Source organism: Xyrauchen texanus, chromosome 36 (assembly GCF_025860055.1).
Source record: "Xyrauchen texanus isolate HMW12.3.18 chromosome 36, RBS_HiC_50CHRs, whole genome shotgun sequence".
NCBI classification, from domain to species: domain Eukaryota; kingdom Metazoa; phylum Chordata; class Actinopteri; order Cypriniformes; family Catostomidae; genus Xyrauchen; species Xyrauchen texanus.
In genome coordinates this window covers 40113607-40131998 of record NC_068311.1, presented here as the reverse complement: position 1 = coordinate 40131998, position 18392 = coordinate 40113607, and the positions used below count along the sequence as shown (strand labels likewise).

General features: G+C 46.2%; 1 protein-coding gene across 5 annotated transcripts; it reads left to right on the top strand.

Annotated features, from left to right (window-relative positions):
* The first annotated feature begins 1117 nt into the window (after nucleotides 1-1117).
* On the top strand, nucleotides 1118-5519 carry LOC127629976 (uncharacterized). 5 transcript variants are annotated; one of them, XM_052107321.1, is made up of 5 exons: nucleotides 1118-1357; nucleotides 1612-1700; nucleotides 2226-2332; nucleotides 2527-2599; nucleotides 5247-5519. In XM_052107321.1, the coding sequence occupies exons 1-5, from the start codon at nucleotides 1201-1203 to the stop codon at nucleotides 5505-5507; spliced, it is 687 nt and encodes a 228-aa protein (XP_051963281.1). In that variant the 5' UTR covers nucleotides 1118-1200; the 3' UTR covers nucleotides 5508-5519. The 5 variants fall into 5 exon arrangements, with proteins under 5 accessions (XP_051963281.1, XP_051963286.1, XP_051963285.1 ...); XM_052107326.1 differs by having other exon boundaries at nucleotides 2527-2606; XM_052107325.1 differs by having other exon boundaries at nucleotides 2527-2613.
* The last annotated feature ends 12873 nt before the right edge of the window (nucleotides 5520-18392 follow it).

Genomic DNA, 18392 nt, shown 5'->3' with positions numbered 1-18392 from the left:
CTAAATTATACATGCACCCAGACACTCAAAAGGAGTTATCAACCACTTTTTGTTTTTTAATTCAGTTGTACATATCATCAAAATGTATTTTTGAATATGAAAAAATTACCTCATAGCTGGCTCAGTCATGGTAGTAAACTGTTTGACAAAGGGTAATTTTGGCTTTGTTCAATAATCTTGTTTTTCTGATATTATGACCTACATAAATGTCACTATTGAGACCCAAGCCTACTGAGCATGTCTGCACTAATAAAATAAAATCAGTATGGCTTTGTGAACATTGGCAGTTTGTACATTCAATTACTGATTGGTTTAATCGTGTTGCATAATATTTGGGTTTCAACAAGAAAATGGCATTCATATTTTATACGATAATCAGACAAGACCTAATATTGTGAACAACAGGTTAACATGGAAGCATTGCTGGATAATGTGCACATTCTCACACCGAACACACACTCATTTGAACGTCAATGTGGCAGGGATTGAACCCGGGTCTGTAGTGCTCAAGTGTATGGTGTTCTACCACTGAGCTAATTTCCCAATAGTTGAACCCAAGAGCAGAAAAGCAAAGAGTCTGGATACTTGTGTTTCCAGACGGGCTGCCATCCACTCCCATAATATTAAGAGGTCTAGGTAGAGTGACAGACTGAATAGAGAGGCTCCTTAACAACTCAAAATCCATAAAGAGGTCTACAAAAGGCACAAAGAGAAGAAAAGAGTCTGGATACTTGTGTTTCTTCCAAAAATATATAATCTTTTAATTGTAGAGAATTGCAAAACACAAATAAACTGGGAAAGCCGAGCTTCCACAAAACTGATAAACAAAGAGAAACATGGATCAATAATGCAACTAGAGAGAAACTTAGCTGAGGGCTGGTCACAGGAGGAACAGGGTACAAAGGCTCAAGAGTGAACACCTTGGTGAAAAACAAGCAGGCTTATATAGGGCTAAGCACAGGTGAAGGGAATGAGGGTTAATGAGTGGATGGTTGAACTGGGTTAGGGGTGTTAGTGCCATCTGCAGGAGGGGAGAGGAACATGGCACGGAAGGTACAGAACGAGTACCCTCTGCTGGTCTGGAGGAGAATAGCATCCCAAAAGGGAGATCCTTACTGTCAATTGGCTATATGCAAGGTTACTTCCTGGTTTAGATAAGCCAGCTCAGGAATTTCCAGTCAACTGTCATTCCTGAAAAAGATGTCAAAGATGTTGTATACTCGCTGCCTGCAGGATCTACATCGAGTTAACATAAATTATGTACACCGCCTGGTTCAGTCAAATTCAAAGACTTCATCAAGCAAACATGAAAATGGATTTAAGCTGTACATATCCAGCTATATCCATGACTACGAAGGTAAGTTAGTAAAAGTAGTTCTGTAAGCTAGCTATAGCCAGCTAACGTTGCCAAACGTAAGTTAGCTACTGTTAGGTTGAAAGACCAATGATAGCTTAACGTTAGCATTGGTAAACAGAATATAACTGCTAAGTTGGCAGCATTGAAATATATCTGTCTCCCGCTACTCTCCTTGACATAACCAGGCTTGGCACTATCATACAATTTTGTCTTGCTACGTGGTCCTTGCTTAATTCGTTGCCTCTGTTTCTCAGTTTCTGACAAGAATGAGGCAGGAGAGGTGTCTGTGAGGGCAAGCTGCTTCAGGTCGATGAGGAAAAAAGAGAGACCACACAACTTGAGTGTAAGGGAATGAGAGCAGGTTAAATAATGTTAATACTTTCTGCTTTCTGGGAATTCCATGTGCCATTATAAAATAGGCTGGAGAATAGATAGTGACTGTAATACTGTTTGGACATACAGCCTACTGTTGCACCAACTAGGGACTACACTAAGTATTTTATGCAACAGTACATAGTACACTATCTATGTTTATTGTTTAGTAGACATAGGGGACACAGGTAAAAATTCCCAGAGAGTAGAGGAAGGTAGGTTGCCAGCATTTGACATTGTACACTGTGAGCATGGTTTAAACACATCACTAGCTACACTGTTACTCCATGTAGTTTTGTTAATAAAAATGTATTTCAGTAATCTCAGCCACTCTCAAGAATATTATTTACCTGAACCTCAAAACACATTGGCTACATTATCAATTGATAATTAAAAAATTTTTTCCAGGTTCTTCTCAAAGACTCTAAACCTGTTGAGTTGTTGGCCTATCATTGCTCATGTGTGGCAGGGCTTACACTATACAATCATGTTGCAGCTTTTCTCTACCAGACCTCACATTACAGCCAGCAAGGAGCAACGGCTGTCCCCCCTACTCACAGCTGCACAGGGTCTGAGCAGCAGTGGCTCAAACCTAGAACCCAGGTGATGTTTTCAACATTACCACAATTAACATATTATGTTACATTATGTGTCTCACTTCTTCCTGGTTATGCCATATAAATCGCATCAACATTCAAGGCTGCATACAGCATCCTTCCTTATGAAAATATGTGATCATATGAGCTGAAAAAAATGTACACAATGTAAATAAGTTCTTGTGCAACATTTCTTGACAGGGCTTTAAGCCTGGTCCAACAAATGAGATGGTGGTGTTGTCAGCTAGGCCCAAGGAGAGAAGATTGGCTGAAGGTATCGGGTAATGGGTAGGAATGGGAAGTATGTCTGCTGCATGAATTCAAATATGTACTTGAAGTGTAAAATTGTACTTTGTATTTTTAGACTAGTCTTTATTAGACTTTAGATTAACCTCTAATTGAACTGAATGTCCATACACAGACACACATACACACACAACATCCCTGTAGCGTAGAGCTACACAACACTGAAGTAGAATTTGACATGAAAAGGATTCATTTATGATAATAACAAACAGTGCATAAACGCTTGTCTAACTGTTCAATCGTGTTCAGTCAGGAGTAACTTGTACAAAGGGGCCTGTGACCGGACCTGTGACCTTCCAGACATCTCAATTCTGCATGTCAATGACATTTACCAAGGAATGCCAAGGGAAACTGCTCCACCCATAACAACAATGGGAAAAGCAAGGGATGTACCATTGGTGGGCAGTGCCTTTGGAAAAGAAGGGAGTGTTCTCTCCTATCACCTTCCAGCATGGAGTCCACCAAAAACTTGCCCACATACCACAACGACAACCTTACCCATTTATTGCTACTGTCTGTGTCCTTCAGAGTGCTGTTTTGTGTTAATCTACCATCAGCAGCTGCACTTGAATTCTCTAGCAATATCAGAGGTCATGGCACACCAAATTGAGAAAAACACAAGACAGCAAAGCAAGCTGAAGGAATGGCATCAATTAAGAAAGCCGCGTGTGACTTCCTCTAGATTCAGGTTTTTGTAAATTTTGTGACATGACTGTCAGCATTTAGTTTTTCATGTTATTTAAAAACTTGTGGTGTTTGTATACACTCACCTAAAGGATTATTAGGAACACCTGTTAAATTTCTCATTAATGCAAATATCTAATCAACCAATCACATGGCAGTTGCTTCAATGCATTTAGGGGTGTGGTCCTGGTCAAGACAATCTCCTGAACTCCAAACTGAATGTCAGAATGGGAAAGAAAGGTGATTTAAGCAATTTTGAGCGTGGCATGGTTGTTGGTGCCAGATGGGCCGGTCTGAGTATTTCACAATCTGCTCAGTTACTGGGATTTTCACGCACAACCATTTCTAGGGTTTACAAAGAATGGTGTGAAAAGGGAAAAACATCCAGTATGCGGCAGTCCTGTGGGCGAAAATGCCTTGTTGATGCTAGAGGTCAGAGGAGAATGGGCCGACTGATTCAAGCTGATAGAAGAGCATCTTTGCCTGAAATAACCACTCCTTACAACCGAGGTATGCAGCAAAGCATTTGTGAAGCCAGAACATGCACAACCTTGAGGCGGATGGGCTACAACAGCAGGAGACCCCACCGGGTACCACTCTTCTCCACTACAAATAGGAAAAAGAGGCTACAATTTGCAAGAGCTCACCAAAATTGGACAGTTGAAGACTGGAAAAATGTTGCCTGGTCTGATGAGTCTCGATTTCTGTTGAGACATTCAGATGGTAGAGTCAGAATTTGGCGTAAACAGAATGAGAACATGGATCCATCATGCCTTGTTACCACTGTGCAGGCTGGTGGTGGTGGTGTAATGTGTGGGGGATGTTTTCTTGGCACACTTTAGGCCCCTTAGTGCCAATTGGGCATCGTTTAAATGCCTCGGCCTACCTGAGCATTGTTTCTGACCATGTCCATCCCTTTATGGCCACCATGTACCCATCCTCTGATGGCTACTTCCAGCAGGATAATGCACCATGTCACAAAGCTCGAATCATTTCAAATTGGTTTCTTGAACATGACAATGAGTTCACTGTACTAAAATGGCCCCCACAGTCACCAGATCTCAACCCAATAGAGCATCTTTGGGATGTGGTGGAACGGGAGCTTCGTGCCCTGGATGTGCATCCCACAAATCTCCATCAACTGCAAGATGCTATCCTATCAATATGGGCCAACATTTCTAAAGAATGCTTTCAGCACCTTGTGAATCAATGCCACGTAGAATTAAGGCACTTCTGAAGGCGAAAGGGGGTCAAACACAGTATTAGGGCCAATCTCATTTCTCTGTCTTACCCCTCCCCCTTACCCCTCCCTCTTTGTCTGCATCTTCCCCTTGGCCCTCAATATCGAGTGAAGGGGGGTAGGGGTAAGAACGTTACTCTAAGAAATGAGACGCCACTTGATTACCGTTTGCGTCATCTTCCCTTGCCGCTAGCAGGCTGCTACGTCAACAGAGGCGACAAGCGCTGACATAAACAAACGAAGATGCCGTCATCTCAGGTTGTGATATCGATTGCCTGGGCTCTCTTTATCTTTGCACGCTTGTGTGCCATCAGTCGAAGACACCGTAGAAGAAGATCGTTTCTCAGATGCATACGACTGCTTACGGATCAATTCATGGTACATATGTTTCATTTTATTTAACGGCGGTGACACCATAGCAAATCAAAACATTAGCAACCGGCTAACGTTAGCCTACTATTCATATGTTGTTGTAGCTACGATCTGAGGAAAACTTAGGGAAAGTCGGTCTTATATTCACACATGCAGACTTTTTTTTGCTTAAGAACTTTCTCAAAAATATGTGCAATAAAGCACTTACTGTACGTTCAATTGTCAAATATGTTTATGAAAAAATGACTGTAATTCACCTAAAGTATTTTTTGACTATTAAAGGTTTGAACATGTTTTTTTTTTTTTTTTGTTCCTCCAGGCCGATCGTGCACCTATGTACTGCAGAGTGGATGCGACTGTGCCCATCTTGCGCTTATGGTTTGACGAAGAGGCTGAAATAAAGCAGGACCTACGCCTGACCAGGAGAGCCATGAACAGCCTGCAGAGGCTTCTAGACAGGAATCAAGATCATGGCTGGGGAAATCAACTAGAGGTCTTCATATATACCTATTGGTTGGCACACGGACTGTCCTACCGGGTGGTGGCAAATGTTGTCAATGTCCCCAAGGCAACAGTATAGCGAGTAATACACAAGGTGGCACAGAATATTTGGAACAATTTAAATAAAGCTATCTCCTTCCCACAACATGAGCTGCAAGCTGTGGGTCAAGGATTTGTGGCTCTATCAGGGACCCCTGCATTCCACAATGTTGTAGGGGCGATAGATGGCACACACATTCGGATTAAACCACCAGAACTACATCGTCTAAACTACCTTAACTACAAAGGCTTTTACTCCATCAATATGCAGGCCATATGTGATGCAGATGGAAGGTTTCTGGACATCTTCGTGGGTTACCCAGGGTCAGTTCATGACACACGTGTGATGAAAAACAGCTCATTTTACACATCTGGACGTTACCCCCCGCCAGGATACATTATTTCGGGTGATGGTGGGTACCCCTGCCTCCAGACCCCTATATGCCTGCTCACACCATACAAAGAGCCAGTACGTGGACGAGTGCAGCAACGCTTCAGTCACCGTCAATCAAAGGCACGCAGCATAATTGAGCGGGCCTTTGGAGTAATGAAAACAAGGTGGAGGTCAACTCTCTTCCGGGCACTGGAAGTCAAACCTACCTTTGCACCTCAGGTAATTGCTAGCTGTGCATTTTTGCACAATGTGTGCTTGGACAATGGGGACACACTGGATCCTGACGAGGATATTGCCAGGGACGATCTTGACCCCCATCCTCCCCATGAACCAATGGCACTTAACGAAGCCTCAGGGAATGCTGCACGAGACGCACTGGCTGCCCAAGTTTCCGGGGATGTGCAGGCCACATGAAGAGACATGTTGCACTGTTGATTTTCCTTCATGAGAATTATATGTAATATATTTAAGAATTTCATAGTATTTTAATAATGTTCTTCTACTGTCTTGCCCCAATTTCTAAACTGTTGGCGTTCACGTGTTTGTATTGTTGTATAAATGTTATTGTCTTATTGCAAATATTTATTATATTATTTATTTATATTTATTATATTATTTATTTATAGCATTTATTTATCTTATTGCATTTTTTTAACAATAGCCTGAGAACTGAAAGGAAGTTTTTAATGATGAGTAGACATGTTCTTACCTTGTTATTATTTTTTGGTGGGGTGTGGTGTAGTGGGATTTATGCAATTGTTCGCAATAAATCTTTTAAAACACTACATATGTTGACTATGCTTCGTATTACTGTAGAATTTATCCACATCTAGAAAAGCCTTTTTATAAGAACAACATTTATTGCTCAGCAGTAAATATTACAACATATGTAAATATAACAATACATATTCAAATATAGATATATATAAAAATATAAATGATATAAACTCTTAAAACATTAATATATTAAATTAATATGTAAACAGTTGTGCAATTGAACAGGTAATTTTTAGAACAATAATACATATTCAAATGTAAATGATATAAACTCTTTAAAACATTAATATATTTCATTAATATGTAAACAGTTGTGCAATGAACAGGTAATTTTTGTAAATTATATAAATTCTTAAAATAAATATATTTAATTAATTATGTAAACAGTTGTGCAATTGAACAGGTAATTATTTTCACATTTTTTCAATCATTCTTTCGAAGAGGTCTAAAAACCTCTGTGACTTCGCCTCACTCTCTTCATGGCGCCTTGTCATGAAGGGACTCCTCGATCAGGTACTCCAAAATAGGATTGGACCTCCTCCTAGATGTTGTGTCACTTGTTGCTGCTGAGGTACTGGTTGGCATTCTACTGGGTCCTGTGTCAGGGGTCCAGGATGCTGCTGTGGTGGAGAGCTCTGAGGTGGAGGGCTCCACAATATCCTAAAGAAACAAGGCAAATCGTGTTACTGTTTAGACATTTTCAGCAAATATCTCCTCATGAAATTTAAAGAGAATGTTTGCGAATCTGATGTTAGTGGAATTCATGAAAGTACTGAATTACCTATTTTTTTTACAGTCTATGTGAATTACATGGTAAATGATTAGCCTCACCATTAGTATTGTGATGGGATCCTCTGCTCCTGGTTGGAATGATGCCACCACCACAGGGGGGTCCATCGCAGGCCGGGCACCCAAAACCTCGTGCATGTCTCCATAGTACTGCCATGTAGCAACAGTGACCTCATCCTGGTCTGTCCCTGAGCCGGTTTTTGGAGTCCTCAATTCCTGAGACACACACACAATAAACAACTGGCTAGTTGATACATTCATTATGCAATTGGAAATTATTTTAAACTGGACATCATATACCTTGTATTTTTGTTTTAAGTTCTCCCATTTTTTGGAAGCCTGCTGTCCAGTCACCTTGCCCTCTAAGCCAATCTCTTTCACAAATTTCCTGCATCACAACCGACAGCTCAAACATTTAGTATTTTAAGCACAACACAGAAATAAAAATTCAGAAAACAGACGCAAGAATATGATTGATTAATTAATTACTCACTCCCATTGTTGTTTGGCCATTGTTTTGGACTTCATGAAGTCTTTTTCATTAGTCGCCCTGAAGCGGATGAGCCGCCGAGTCACCTCAGGTGTCCCTGAGGGAAAAGGAAAATATACGTTAACGTTATTTTCCGTTATTTTCCGTAACTTGCTAGGTGAATCACATAGCATAGGTAAGCTAGCTCTACCAATATCAAACCAGTCCACCGGTAAAATCAATCAAGTAAATGTAATGTCAAGCAAATTCACTTCACACTGATTTCAACTAAAAAACATAATATGAAGTGTCATGTCAAGGATTATCAGATAGCTCAGCTCGACAAATAGCGCATAACTGCTAGCTGCCAGTTAAATAGTGATTCAAAACAAAAACATTACAATTAAATCCGCTTGAACATTTGATTAAAAGTATCATAAAACACGAGTGTCATAATTATAATATCAATTAAACTGCTGAAAATACTTACATTTGTGCGACTCCTTGACAGTTCGCCGTTCAGCCATGAAAAAAGTTTGATGCCGGCACTACTGAGAAATTCTTACGTTATAACCCCTCTCTTTGAAGTGTAGTCCTCCGCAAACTTCGTTTCAAGGGCTATGTAGCCCTACGCCTTGGCCCTAGCCCTTAATCAAAATGAGAATTGAGACGCCACTTCCCCTCACATGAATGCGCAAAACCGAGGGGGAGGGGTAAGGGGAAGGGGTAAGACAGAGAAATGAGACGCAGCCTTATTATGGTGTTCCTAATAATCCTTTAGGTGAGTGTATATTAATGTATTTCTAGAGAGGTTTGCCATGTGAGAGGAGAGTCATCAGCAGAGAGCCTGGCACTGAGAATTTCATCAGAGTGGAGAAATTAAGAGGGGCCTTCAGATGAACCCAAAGCAGAAGAGGAATACTGCTTTGTTAAGGAGGTAAATCACTACCGTTGTGATTTCATAATCCACCCTGATGCACCTTGGTTTGGATCATCACCAGATGGGTTGGTGTATGACCCTAAAGCTGAACCTGTGTTTGGACTGCTGGATGTGAAGTGCCCAAATGTGAGAAGCTATGTAGACTGTGCCTCCCTTAGGGTCTCAGATGGAGTGCTGCAGCTCAAACAATCTCACGCATACTACTGGCAGATACAGGGAAAACGTCTAGGTTACGTATGTAACCTCCATTCCCCGATGGAGGGAACGAGATGTTGTGTCGGAGAAGCGACACTAGGGGTCTCTCTTGAGCGCCGATATATATACCTCTGTTTTATGACAAAAGGCCAATGAGAAGTTGGCAGACGGTATTTGCATATCCCGCCCCCGGACATACGGGCATTTAAGCAGGGAGTTCATTCAGGATTTTTCTGAGGAGCCGGCCACAACAGTGGCTCGGCTCAGCGATGTGGCGGGGAAGACACAACATCTCATTCCCTCCATCGGGGAACAGAGGTTACATACGTAACCTAGACGTTCCCCTTCTGTCGTTCTCTCCACGTTGTGTCGGAGAAGCGACACTAGGGGTCCCACTTCAATCATGCCATGCGCTGAGCCGTGTACTTGAACTGCTGATACAGGAGCGGGCATTTATTCTTACATGCAAAGGCGACCAGCTGTATCAGGCTGCACGTACCCTTCCCCAATGCCCCATTAAAGTCATCAGAATCCTTCTGGTTACCCTAGTGAGGGGAACAAGGTGATGCTTGCCAACCTGGGAACGGGCCAAGCCTGGCTGGGCCTCTTTTCTCTCTATGTTTCTCACATAGAGCTACTACAGCCGGGGCCCTTACATGCATTAAGGGAAGGGGGTCTTACCCCATTTCCTATTCTTTCAGGGGGAGAAGACCCTGCAGAGACCACACCTACCCTGCAGGGAAGGCAAAGAGTGGCGAATACCTATGTAGGAAAGTTGGCGCGGTGGTAGATCCAGCCTCGTGGAGGGGGAAGCTACAGCACGGCGACCGAGGCAGCTGGAACTGCCTAAGGGAGACACAGGGGTCCGCTCGTGAGGGGACAGTACTGCGGAATTACACACAGGGGGAGTCCGAACAGGAGGCCTTAACCTGTGGAGCACCTATTGCAGTACAGGGTAGATTGAGTACCCGTAGTGGCTTGGGTCGGCGAGTTCCTCCACTGAACTGCAGACCCAAAAGGGCTAGGGAGGAATCAACCAGGGATCCGAAGATGGGGTCTCCTGGGAACAAAGCCGCACTATTTTACCTCGGCTGAGGGAAAGGGCGCTAGGCGCAAGCGATTCACCCAGCCAGATCGTCAGCGTGTTACTGAGTCCTACGTGTTCGGACCTGAGAGAACATGGTACGATACTGACTCAATTGTAGAATCTCGCGAAAGTGTTAGGTGTTGCCCACCCTGCTGCTCTGCAGATGTCTGCTAGGGAGGTGCCCCTGGCCAGTGCCCATGAGGACGCAAGCAGATGTCTGCTAGGGAGGTGCCCCTGGCTAGTGCCCATGAGGACGCAACACTTCTGGTTGAGTGAGCTCGGACCCGCAAGGGGGGGGGGGGTCATGGCCTGGGTGTGATAAGCCAGTGAAATGGCGTCGACAACCCAGTGGGCGAGCCTTTGTTTGGAGACAGCGTTCCCTTTCTGCTGTCCCCCGAAGCAGACAAAGAGCTGCTTAGAATGTCTAGAGCTCTGCGTGCGGTCCAGATAGATACGCAAAGCACGTACCGGACACAGCAACGAAAGGGCTGGGTCTGCCTCCTCCCGGGGCAGCGCTTGCAGGTACACTACCTGATCTCTGAAGGGTATGGTAGGAACCTTGGGCATGTAGCCCGGTCGCGGTCTTAGGATCAATTATGTGTCTGCCGGACCGAACTCCAGGCAAGTGTCGCTGACAGAGAATGCTTGCAGGTCCCCGACCCTCTTGATGGAGCACAATCAGAAGAGAAAGGTTTGAGAGAAAGGGCCCTGAGTCCAGCTGAATCTAGCGGCTCTAAGGGGGGTCTCTGGAGGCCCATGAGGACGACCGAGAGATCCCTGGAGGGGAACAGGCTTGGCCAGGAGGGAGTTAGCCTCCGGGTGCCTTTTTGGAACCTGATAATTAAGTCGTGCTTACCTAGAGACTTGCAGTCTATCGTGTTGTGGTGAGCCGCGATGGCGGTGACATACACCTTGAGGGTGGACGGGACAGCCTCCTCTCCAGCCTCTCCTGTAGGAACATGAGCACTGACCTAACTGCGCACCTCTGTGGGTCTTCAATGTGAGTTGCGGCGCAGTGACTTGAGTTGCTGCTGGCTCTAAAGGAGGAGACGACGGGCGAGCTGTGACATGTGGGAGCGTACTCCGCCTTGGCGATTTATGTAGGCTACCACTGTGGTGCTGTCTGACCTGACTAGGACATGTTTGTCTCGAATTAACGGGAGAAACTTCCTCAGGGCAATGAAAACAGCCAGCAGCTCTAGGCAGTTGATGTGCCAACGCAGCGGGGCCCGGTTCCAACGGCCTGCGGCTGCGTGCCCATTGCACACAGTGCCCTAACCCAGTTTGGAGGCATCGGTTGTGACCTGGACGCGTCGGGACACCTGCTGCAAGGGTACTCCTGCCCGTAGAAAGCAGAGGTCTGTCCAGGGTTTGAAGATTTGGCGGCAGGCGGTGGTGATTCTCACACGGCCGCCGTGGAGGATGCCGTATGCCCCAGGAGCCTTTGGAAATGTTAAAGGGACCACAATGCATTTCAGCACCGACTGTGCACGCTCGTTTGAGAGACGTGCTGACATTGAGACTGAGTCTAACTCCATGCTGAGAAAAGAGATGCTCTGAACCGGGGTGAGCTTGCTCTTTTCCCAGTTGATCTGAAGCCCCAAACGGCTGAGGTGCCTAAGCACCTGGTCTCTGTGCGCACATAGTAACTCTCGCAAGGGGGCCAGGATGAGCCAATCGTCGAGGTAATTGAGTAAGCGTATGCCAGCTTATTGGAGTGGGGCAAGGGCTGCCTCTGCGAATTTCGTGAAGATGCGAGGGGACAGAGACAGGCCGAAGGGGAGGACTTTTGTACTAATACGCCTGACCGTCAAACGCGAACCGTAGAAAGGGTCGGTGCCGTGGCAGGATCGAGATGTGAAAGTACGCGTCCTTCAGGTCTACCGCTGCAAACCAATCTAGATGCCGGACGCCAGACAGAATTTGTTTCTGGGTGAGCATTTTGAACGGGAGTTTGGACAGAGCCTGGTTGAAAACTCGCAGGTCCAAGATCGGTCGTAAGCTGCTGCCTTTCTTGGGTACAACGAAGTAAGGGCTGTAGAAACCCTTCTTTATTTCGGTTGGAGGGACAGGCTCTATCGTGTCTTTGCTTTTTTAGTAAAAGAGAGGCGATTTCCTCACGCAGGGACTTGGCATGTTCGCCGTATACTGCGGAAAAATGGACGCCCGCAAAGGGGGGCGGGGGCCTGGCAAACTGAATTGCGTAACCGAGTCGAATGGTCCGGTGCAGCCAGCGTGACGGGTTGGGCAGTGAAAGTCACGCCTCTAAACTCCGTGCTAGGGGCACCAAGGGGATGAGTATTTTGGACATACCCGGCGAGGTTGAGATCTTGAGATCTTGAAGCAAAAAACCGTGAGAACGGCATTTGTGGGCCAGGTGACCCAGAGACAAAAGGAAATAGCTCTATTATTGAGAATGTATTGAATTTAACAAAATATTCTCCTCCCGGCCCTCCACCGGGGAACGGAGCGGTCTTACCAGCCTCCGTCTGTTTCTTCACCACTGAGGACTGCTGGGCGGAGTCGTCAAGTGGTGTCACCGAATGGACGCAGCTGGGAGACGGGAGCCTTTTGAGAAAGCGTGCTTTGTCTGCCTCCTGTACTGCGACCAGGTCCTGTCCATGTGTTGCGTTTCTGGACTACGGGGGGTGGCTATCGCCTGTTCGAGTGCAGTTCCTGCAGCACGTAAAGAACAGGACTACCCAAGTGCAGATTTTGAAGTGCCTTGGCCCGGTGGACTTGCAGGAAGGGGCCATGGCGTGCAGGGGGGAGCGGTCTGGGACCGTTCTACCACTGAGGGTAGCGAGAGCGGAGGAGCGAGGAAGCTGGGCTTGCTCAGCTCGTCATGCACGTCCGGGAAGGAACCGGGGGCGGCTGTGAGGGCGCACATGCCCGCGGAACCAATTAAGCCTGGGGAAGCATAGCGGACCTACGTGCTTCAGGCTCAGACTGGGCGGCAGACCCGAAGGTGACGGCCCAGGCGAGTCATCCGCGTCAGACGCCGCTGTTACGCTCTCTGATGCAGTGGTGATGTTATCATCCAATACCGGGGAGCTTGAGGGACCGGACGGTAGGCTGTTAAGCGGACCGCACTAATCCCGAGCTCGGGGGAGGCAGGCAAGTGTGCCAGGGTGGCGGGAGGTTTCGAGGGGATTTACCCGGCGAAAGCGTCCCGTTATTCTCCCCAGATCATCTTTCATCGACCGCGGCGCCTGCCCCAATCCTGTAGGAAGGAGGCGAGGCGCGGGGGTGGCTGAAGTGGCTTCCTCTCGCTACAAGAAAAAGCCTACGACCGCAATGCTGTCATGGCTATGTTCTCGTACTGAAAACATAGATCATTCATAAAAACGCTGCCTGCGTGTGATCGCAACCCAGGTACGTGAGGCAGTTTTTATGACAGATGTGGGGAGAAATCAACCGCATCCGGAAACTACACAGGGGCGGAAAAATCGTCTTTAAAAAGACGCGTCCTGAGAAGGAGGTTCAACGCCGCTGTGTTTCGCTCTTTTTAGAGCGAAATTACTCTTTTAGAATAACTCTTTCAAGTTGTCTGCGCTGTCGAAGCACCCAGGGGCAACAAATGCACAGCCGTGCAAGGAAGGAGAAAGCCGCTGTTATGCGCCGTCAGATCCAACAGCATGCAGAGCGTCAGAGGATTAAACAGGAACTGGTGTGTGACTCGCAGCAGACTGCATGCACGACTATTGGCTCCAAAGAAATTTTCTGAATGAACTCCCGTATTCGTCCCGCTTAAATGCCCGTATGTCCGGGGGCGGGATATGCAAATACCGTCTGCCAACTTCTCATTGGCCTTTTTTCATAGAACAGAGATATATATCGGCGCTCAAGAGAGACCCCTAGTGTCGCTTCTCTGACACAACATGGAGAGAGCGACAGATGGGGAACTACTGATCACTGGTTCAGAATGGTGTGATTTTGTTGTTTACACTGAAGATGACATGTTTATTCAAAGAAAATTCAGAGATGGGAGTGTCATAAAAACAATCAAACAAAAGGTTGATTACTTATGCTTTTGGCTTGACATTTTACGTTATTAACTTGCAATCAGTTCATATGTTTTGGTTCAGGTTGTATTGTTCATTTTTACAAATCTATACAAAATTGAACTGATATGTATTGTTCATTTGTACAAATCTCTACAAATGTAGAGAGTCTATTGTTCATTTTTACAAATCTTTACAACTTTACAAAGTTCAAATAGTTTGGTTTTCCTTACATTTCTGAGCAGTTTTCATGTGCTCACTATTGTCATCTGCCACAAATATATTATAATACAATAGAATTCTAGTATACATTGTATACAAATTATGTTATGTAGTTGAACATGTCATCATTCATATATTAAATTACATATATTCTTATAAATGTTATTTATGTGTGTTTGAGGTTATAACTCATTATTACCTAAAAAATAGTATTGTTTAAATGCTGTTTGTAATGACCACAATAAAATACACAATGCTTTGGGGAGCCATTTAAAAAAAGGCAGTAATAAACAAATGCAGGTTTATTCACTGGAAGCATGAAAATGAAAATGAGGGGAAAATACAGATCCCTGTATGAAGCTGTAGAGATGTAACTCCATTCTTTATCATTGAATCAATGTAACAATAACAGTAGCTAACAACAGTAAAATAGATTCAATACTAAACAGAATTGCACACTGGTCTTGATGCCTCTAGTTAGACCAAGCTTTTACAAGTTACTCTAGTAATTTCTCCGTTCCCAAACTCCAAGCCCTCTCACTCCAAGAGAGTAATTGTTCCAGGGGAACAACACAGGTACGGCACCAGGCTTCAGCCTCTGCCTACCTCCTAGTTCAGCTGGCTCTGTGACCTCTTCTGACACAAAGTGTCGACTACACACACAGGTATGTTGAGAGATGGTTAGGTTGACTCTTCTTATATTTGAGATCCATTTCTTTTGTTGAGGGGAAAGTGTGAAAACTAATAGCTGGATTTAATTTTGCTGAGGATTAACACTGAAGAACGCAACAGTGCTCAGCTGTCGTCCACTCACAATGCTGAAATTTAAACGTGCTTTTCATTTCATTCACATATCTTTTAGAATCTAGTTCAACTCTGTTATGTCTAACTACTAAAACAAAAGATTGATATCTCCTTACATGTTATTTACACTGTATCTATCAGAAAATGATATATGCCGCTACAGCAAGTGATGTTTCACTGGAAGTTTTTGAGCTGGCTTATAGTATTCCGGAAGTTGTAATTAATGTTCCATTCATATAGCGAACTGGTAGCTCAAATTGATAACGCTATATAATGTTGCGCTGATTAGATGTTATTGATGGCCGAGTTAAAATCTCCTTCCTCTGCAAGTTTTTTTTATAAATCTTACGTACTTCTGCTGTTCAATCTAATTGTCTCCTCTGGATGTGTTTTTGTTCATGTTTATGTCTTTTTTTTGGAAAGTTTACTTCCTGTTTCATGTCCTGTGGTTCCCCAGTCATGTGATCAACCTGTTTCCCTCCATGTTTATGTGTCTTGTTTTCTATTGGTTCATAGTCTTGTTATTAGTTCTGTTATGTAATTGGTTCATGGTCATTGTCTTGTTATCTTGTTTATAGTTCGGTCTGTTCATTGGTTGATGTTTCCCATGTCCATGTACTTAAGTCTAATGTTTTCCATTGTGTCTTGGTCAGGTATTGTGTTTGTAACTTTGTTGTTTTGTTTCAAATCATGTTTACGTTGGTAGTCTAGTCATGTCATGTCATGTTCATGTTCATGTTCATGTTTTGTTCATGTGGCATGGGGGGTGTGTTCATGTGTCGGTCTGCGGGAGAGAGAGAGAGCGGTAAGGCTTGTCACCTGGTTTGTAATTACCTCTAACACCTGTGTCTTGTTATAGTGATACGGAGAGAGACATTTAAGGAATGCCAAATGTCGAGAGAGCGGGAGAGAGAGTGCGTGAAGCACAACAGATACAGTGGAAGCCTGTGCCCGGCTTAGGGAAATACAATTGTAACGACGGTTTTGTCGTGTGTGTGCGTGTGAAAGTACATTATTAAAAGTACTAAACTGAACCTACCTCCTGGTCTCCTGACTCCTCCATCAATCCAACCAATCAGTCTACAGTGGTGCCAAAAACCCGGGTTTGGAAGAAAGCGCCGCTATGGAGTCTTCACCGCTGGCCGAAGTCATCAACGCCCTCACCAGCATCCAGCAGACACAACACCATGCCCTCTTGGAGGTTCGCCAGGAGCAAGAACAACGCTTCCAAGCCTTGCTCCAGGCACAAGCTGAGGACCGGCAAATGCTGCGGAGCCTGATCGCTGGAGAGGGGGCTGGTGCTGCGTCCTCCTCGGTTCCCACCCTACCGCTTGCCCTCGCGAAAATGGGGCCGCCCGCCTATTGCCCCTACTTTCCGGGGAGGCGCAGCTGGCGGCGCAACAACTTCCTGCCGCCAGCCTCCTGGACTATAGTCACCTAAAGAAAGCCATCCAGCAACGGGTCGGTCACACCCCGGAGCAGAGTCGACAGCTATTCCGCTCATTAAGCTTCGGGAAGGACGGCCGCCCGTTCGTGTTTGCGCAACAGCTCCGTGACGCTTGCCGGAAATGGCTGCTGGTGGGGGGATCCCACGACGTCGTGGAAGTGGTCGATATGGTCGTACTGGAACAGTTCGTCTCACAGCTCCCCCAAGGCATGTCGGAGTGGGTCCAGTGCCACCGCCCGGCGTCGTTGGATGGAGCCGTCCAGCTGGCAGAGGACTACATGGCGGCGTTCCCAGGAGACGGCGAGGCAGTATCCTCTCTCTCTCTCTCTCTCCACCCCCTGTGCCTGCTGTTCCCTCCCCTTCTCCCCGTTCCCCTCACTCCCGCCCAGTTCCGGCTCCTCGTAGGTGGGGAGGCCCACCCAGACCCCGACCCCGGTCCAGAGGACCCTTCCCCTTTTCTGCCCCTTCAAACCCCCCTGTCTCTCTCCGTTATTCTACCCAGGTTGGCGAGGCCGCCCCCACGAGTGCGGAAGGAAGACCTGGGCCGGTCTGTTGGAGCTGCGGGGAAGCCGGACATAGCCAGGAGCGGTGTCCGGTGATGGAGGTGGGGACACTGGTTCGGATCCCCGATGCTCCGCAGGCCGCCCCCGATCGGGCAGGGATGTATTGCATACCGGTAAGGGTGAAGGGGGATACACATCAAGCTTTGGTGGATACAGGTTGTTCTCAAACCTCGATCCATCAACGCTTGGTGCAAGGCGGGGCATTGGATAAAGATAAATTGGTGAGGGTGAGGTGTGTGCATGGGGACATTCACAAATACCCAGTGGTTACCGTGGAGATACGATTCAGGGTAAAAAGGCATAGAATCGAGGCTGCGGTTAATTCCCGCCTCACCCATCCACTAATCTTGGGAACCAATTGGCCCGGCTTTAAAAATGTACTGAGGGTAATGTGTGTGGATGGGTCCTGCAGAGTGACGGCGGGGGGTGTGGTGTGTGATACTATGGCTGGGGAGGCGATGCCGGGCCCGTCAACGTCGGCTCCGCGTCAAGATGACGCAGATAGAGGTGTTTCCGCCCTCAGGGGCTTCCCTGAGGGGGACTTCCCTCTGGAGCAGTCGCGTGACGAGTCCCTTAGGCACGCCTTTCGACCAAGTGAAAGTAATTGATGGTCAACAGCTCCAGCCTGGTGTTGCGCTCACATACCCGTACTTTGCTATTATTAAAGAGCGGTTGTATCGAGTGACGCAGGACACTCAAACCAAAGAGGTTACAACACAGCTATTAGTACCGAAGAGCCGTCGGGAAACACTCTTCCAGGCGGCTCACTATAATCCAATGGCCGGCCACTTAGATCACGAAAAGTCTGTAAAACGTATAATGGCCCGTTTCTTTTGGCCGGGCATTCACGGGGATGTTCGCAAGTGGTGTGCGGCGTGCCGGGAATGTCAGTTGGTGAACCCACCGGCCACCCCAAAAGCGCCATTGCGCCCGCTGCCGTTGATCGAGATCCCCTTCGACAGAAGGATCTCATCGGGCCATTAGAAAAGACTGCACGCGGGCATCGCTTTGTATTAGTTCTGGTGGACTATGCAACGCGATATCCGGAAGCAGTGCCTCTACGCAACATCTCAGCACGCAGTGTTGCGGAGGCACTCTTCAGAATTATCTCACGAGTGGGGATTCCAAAGGAAATCCTCACAGATCAAGGCACAACATTTATGTCACGTACACTTCGCGAACTATATGAACTATTAGGCATTAAGTCGATTCGTACCAGCGTCTACCACCCGCA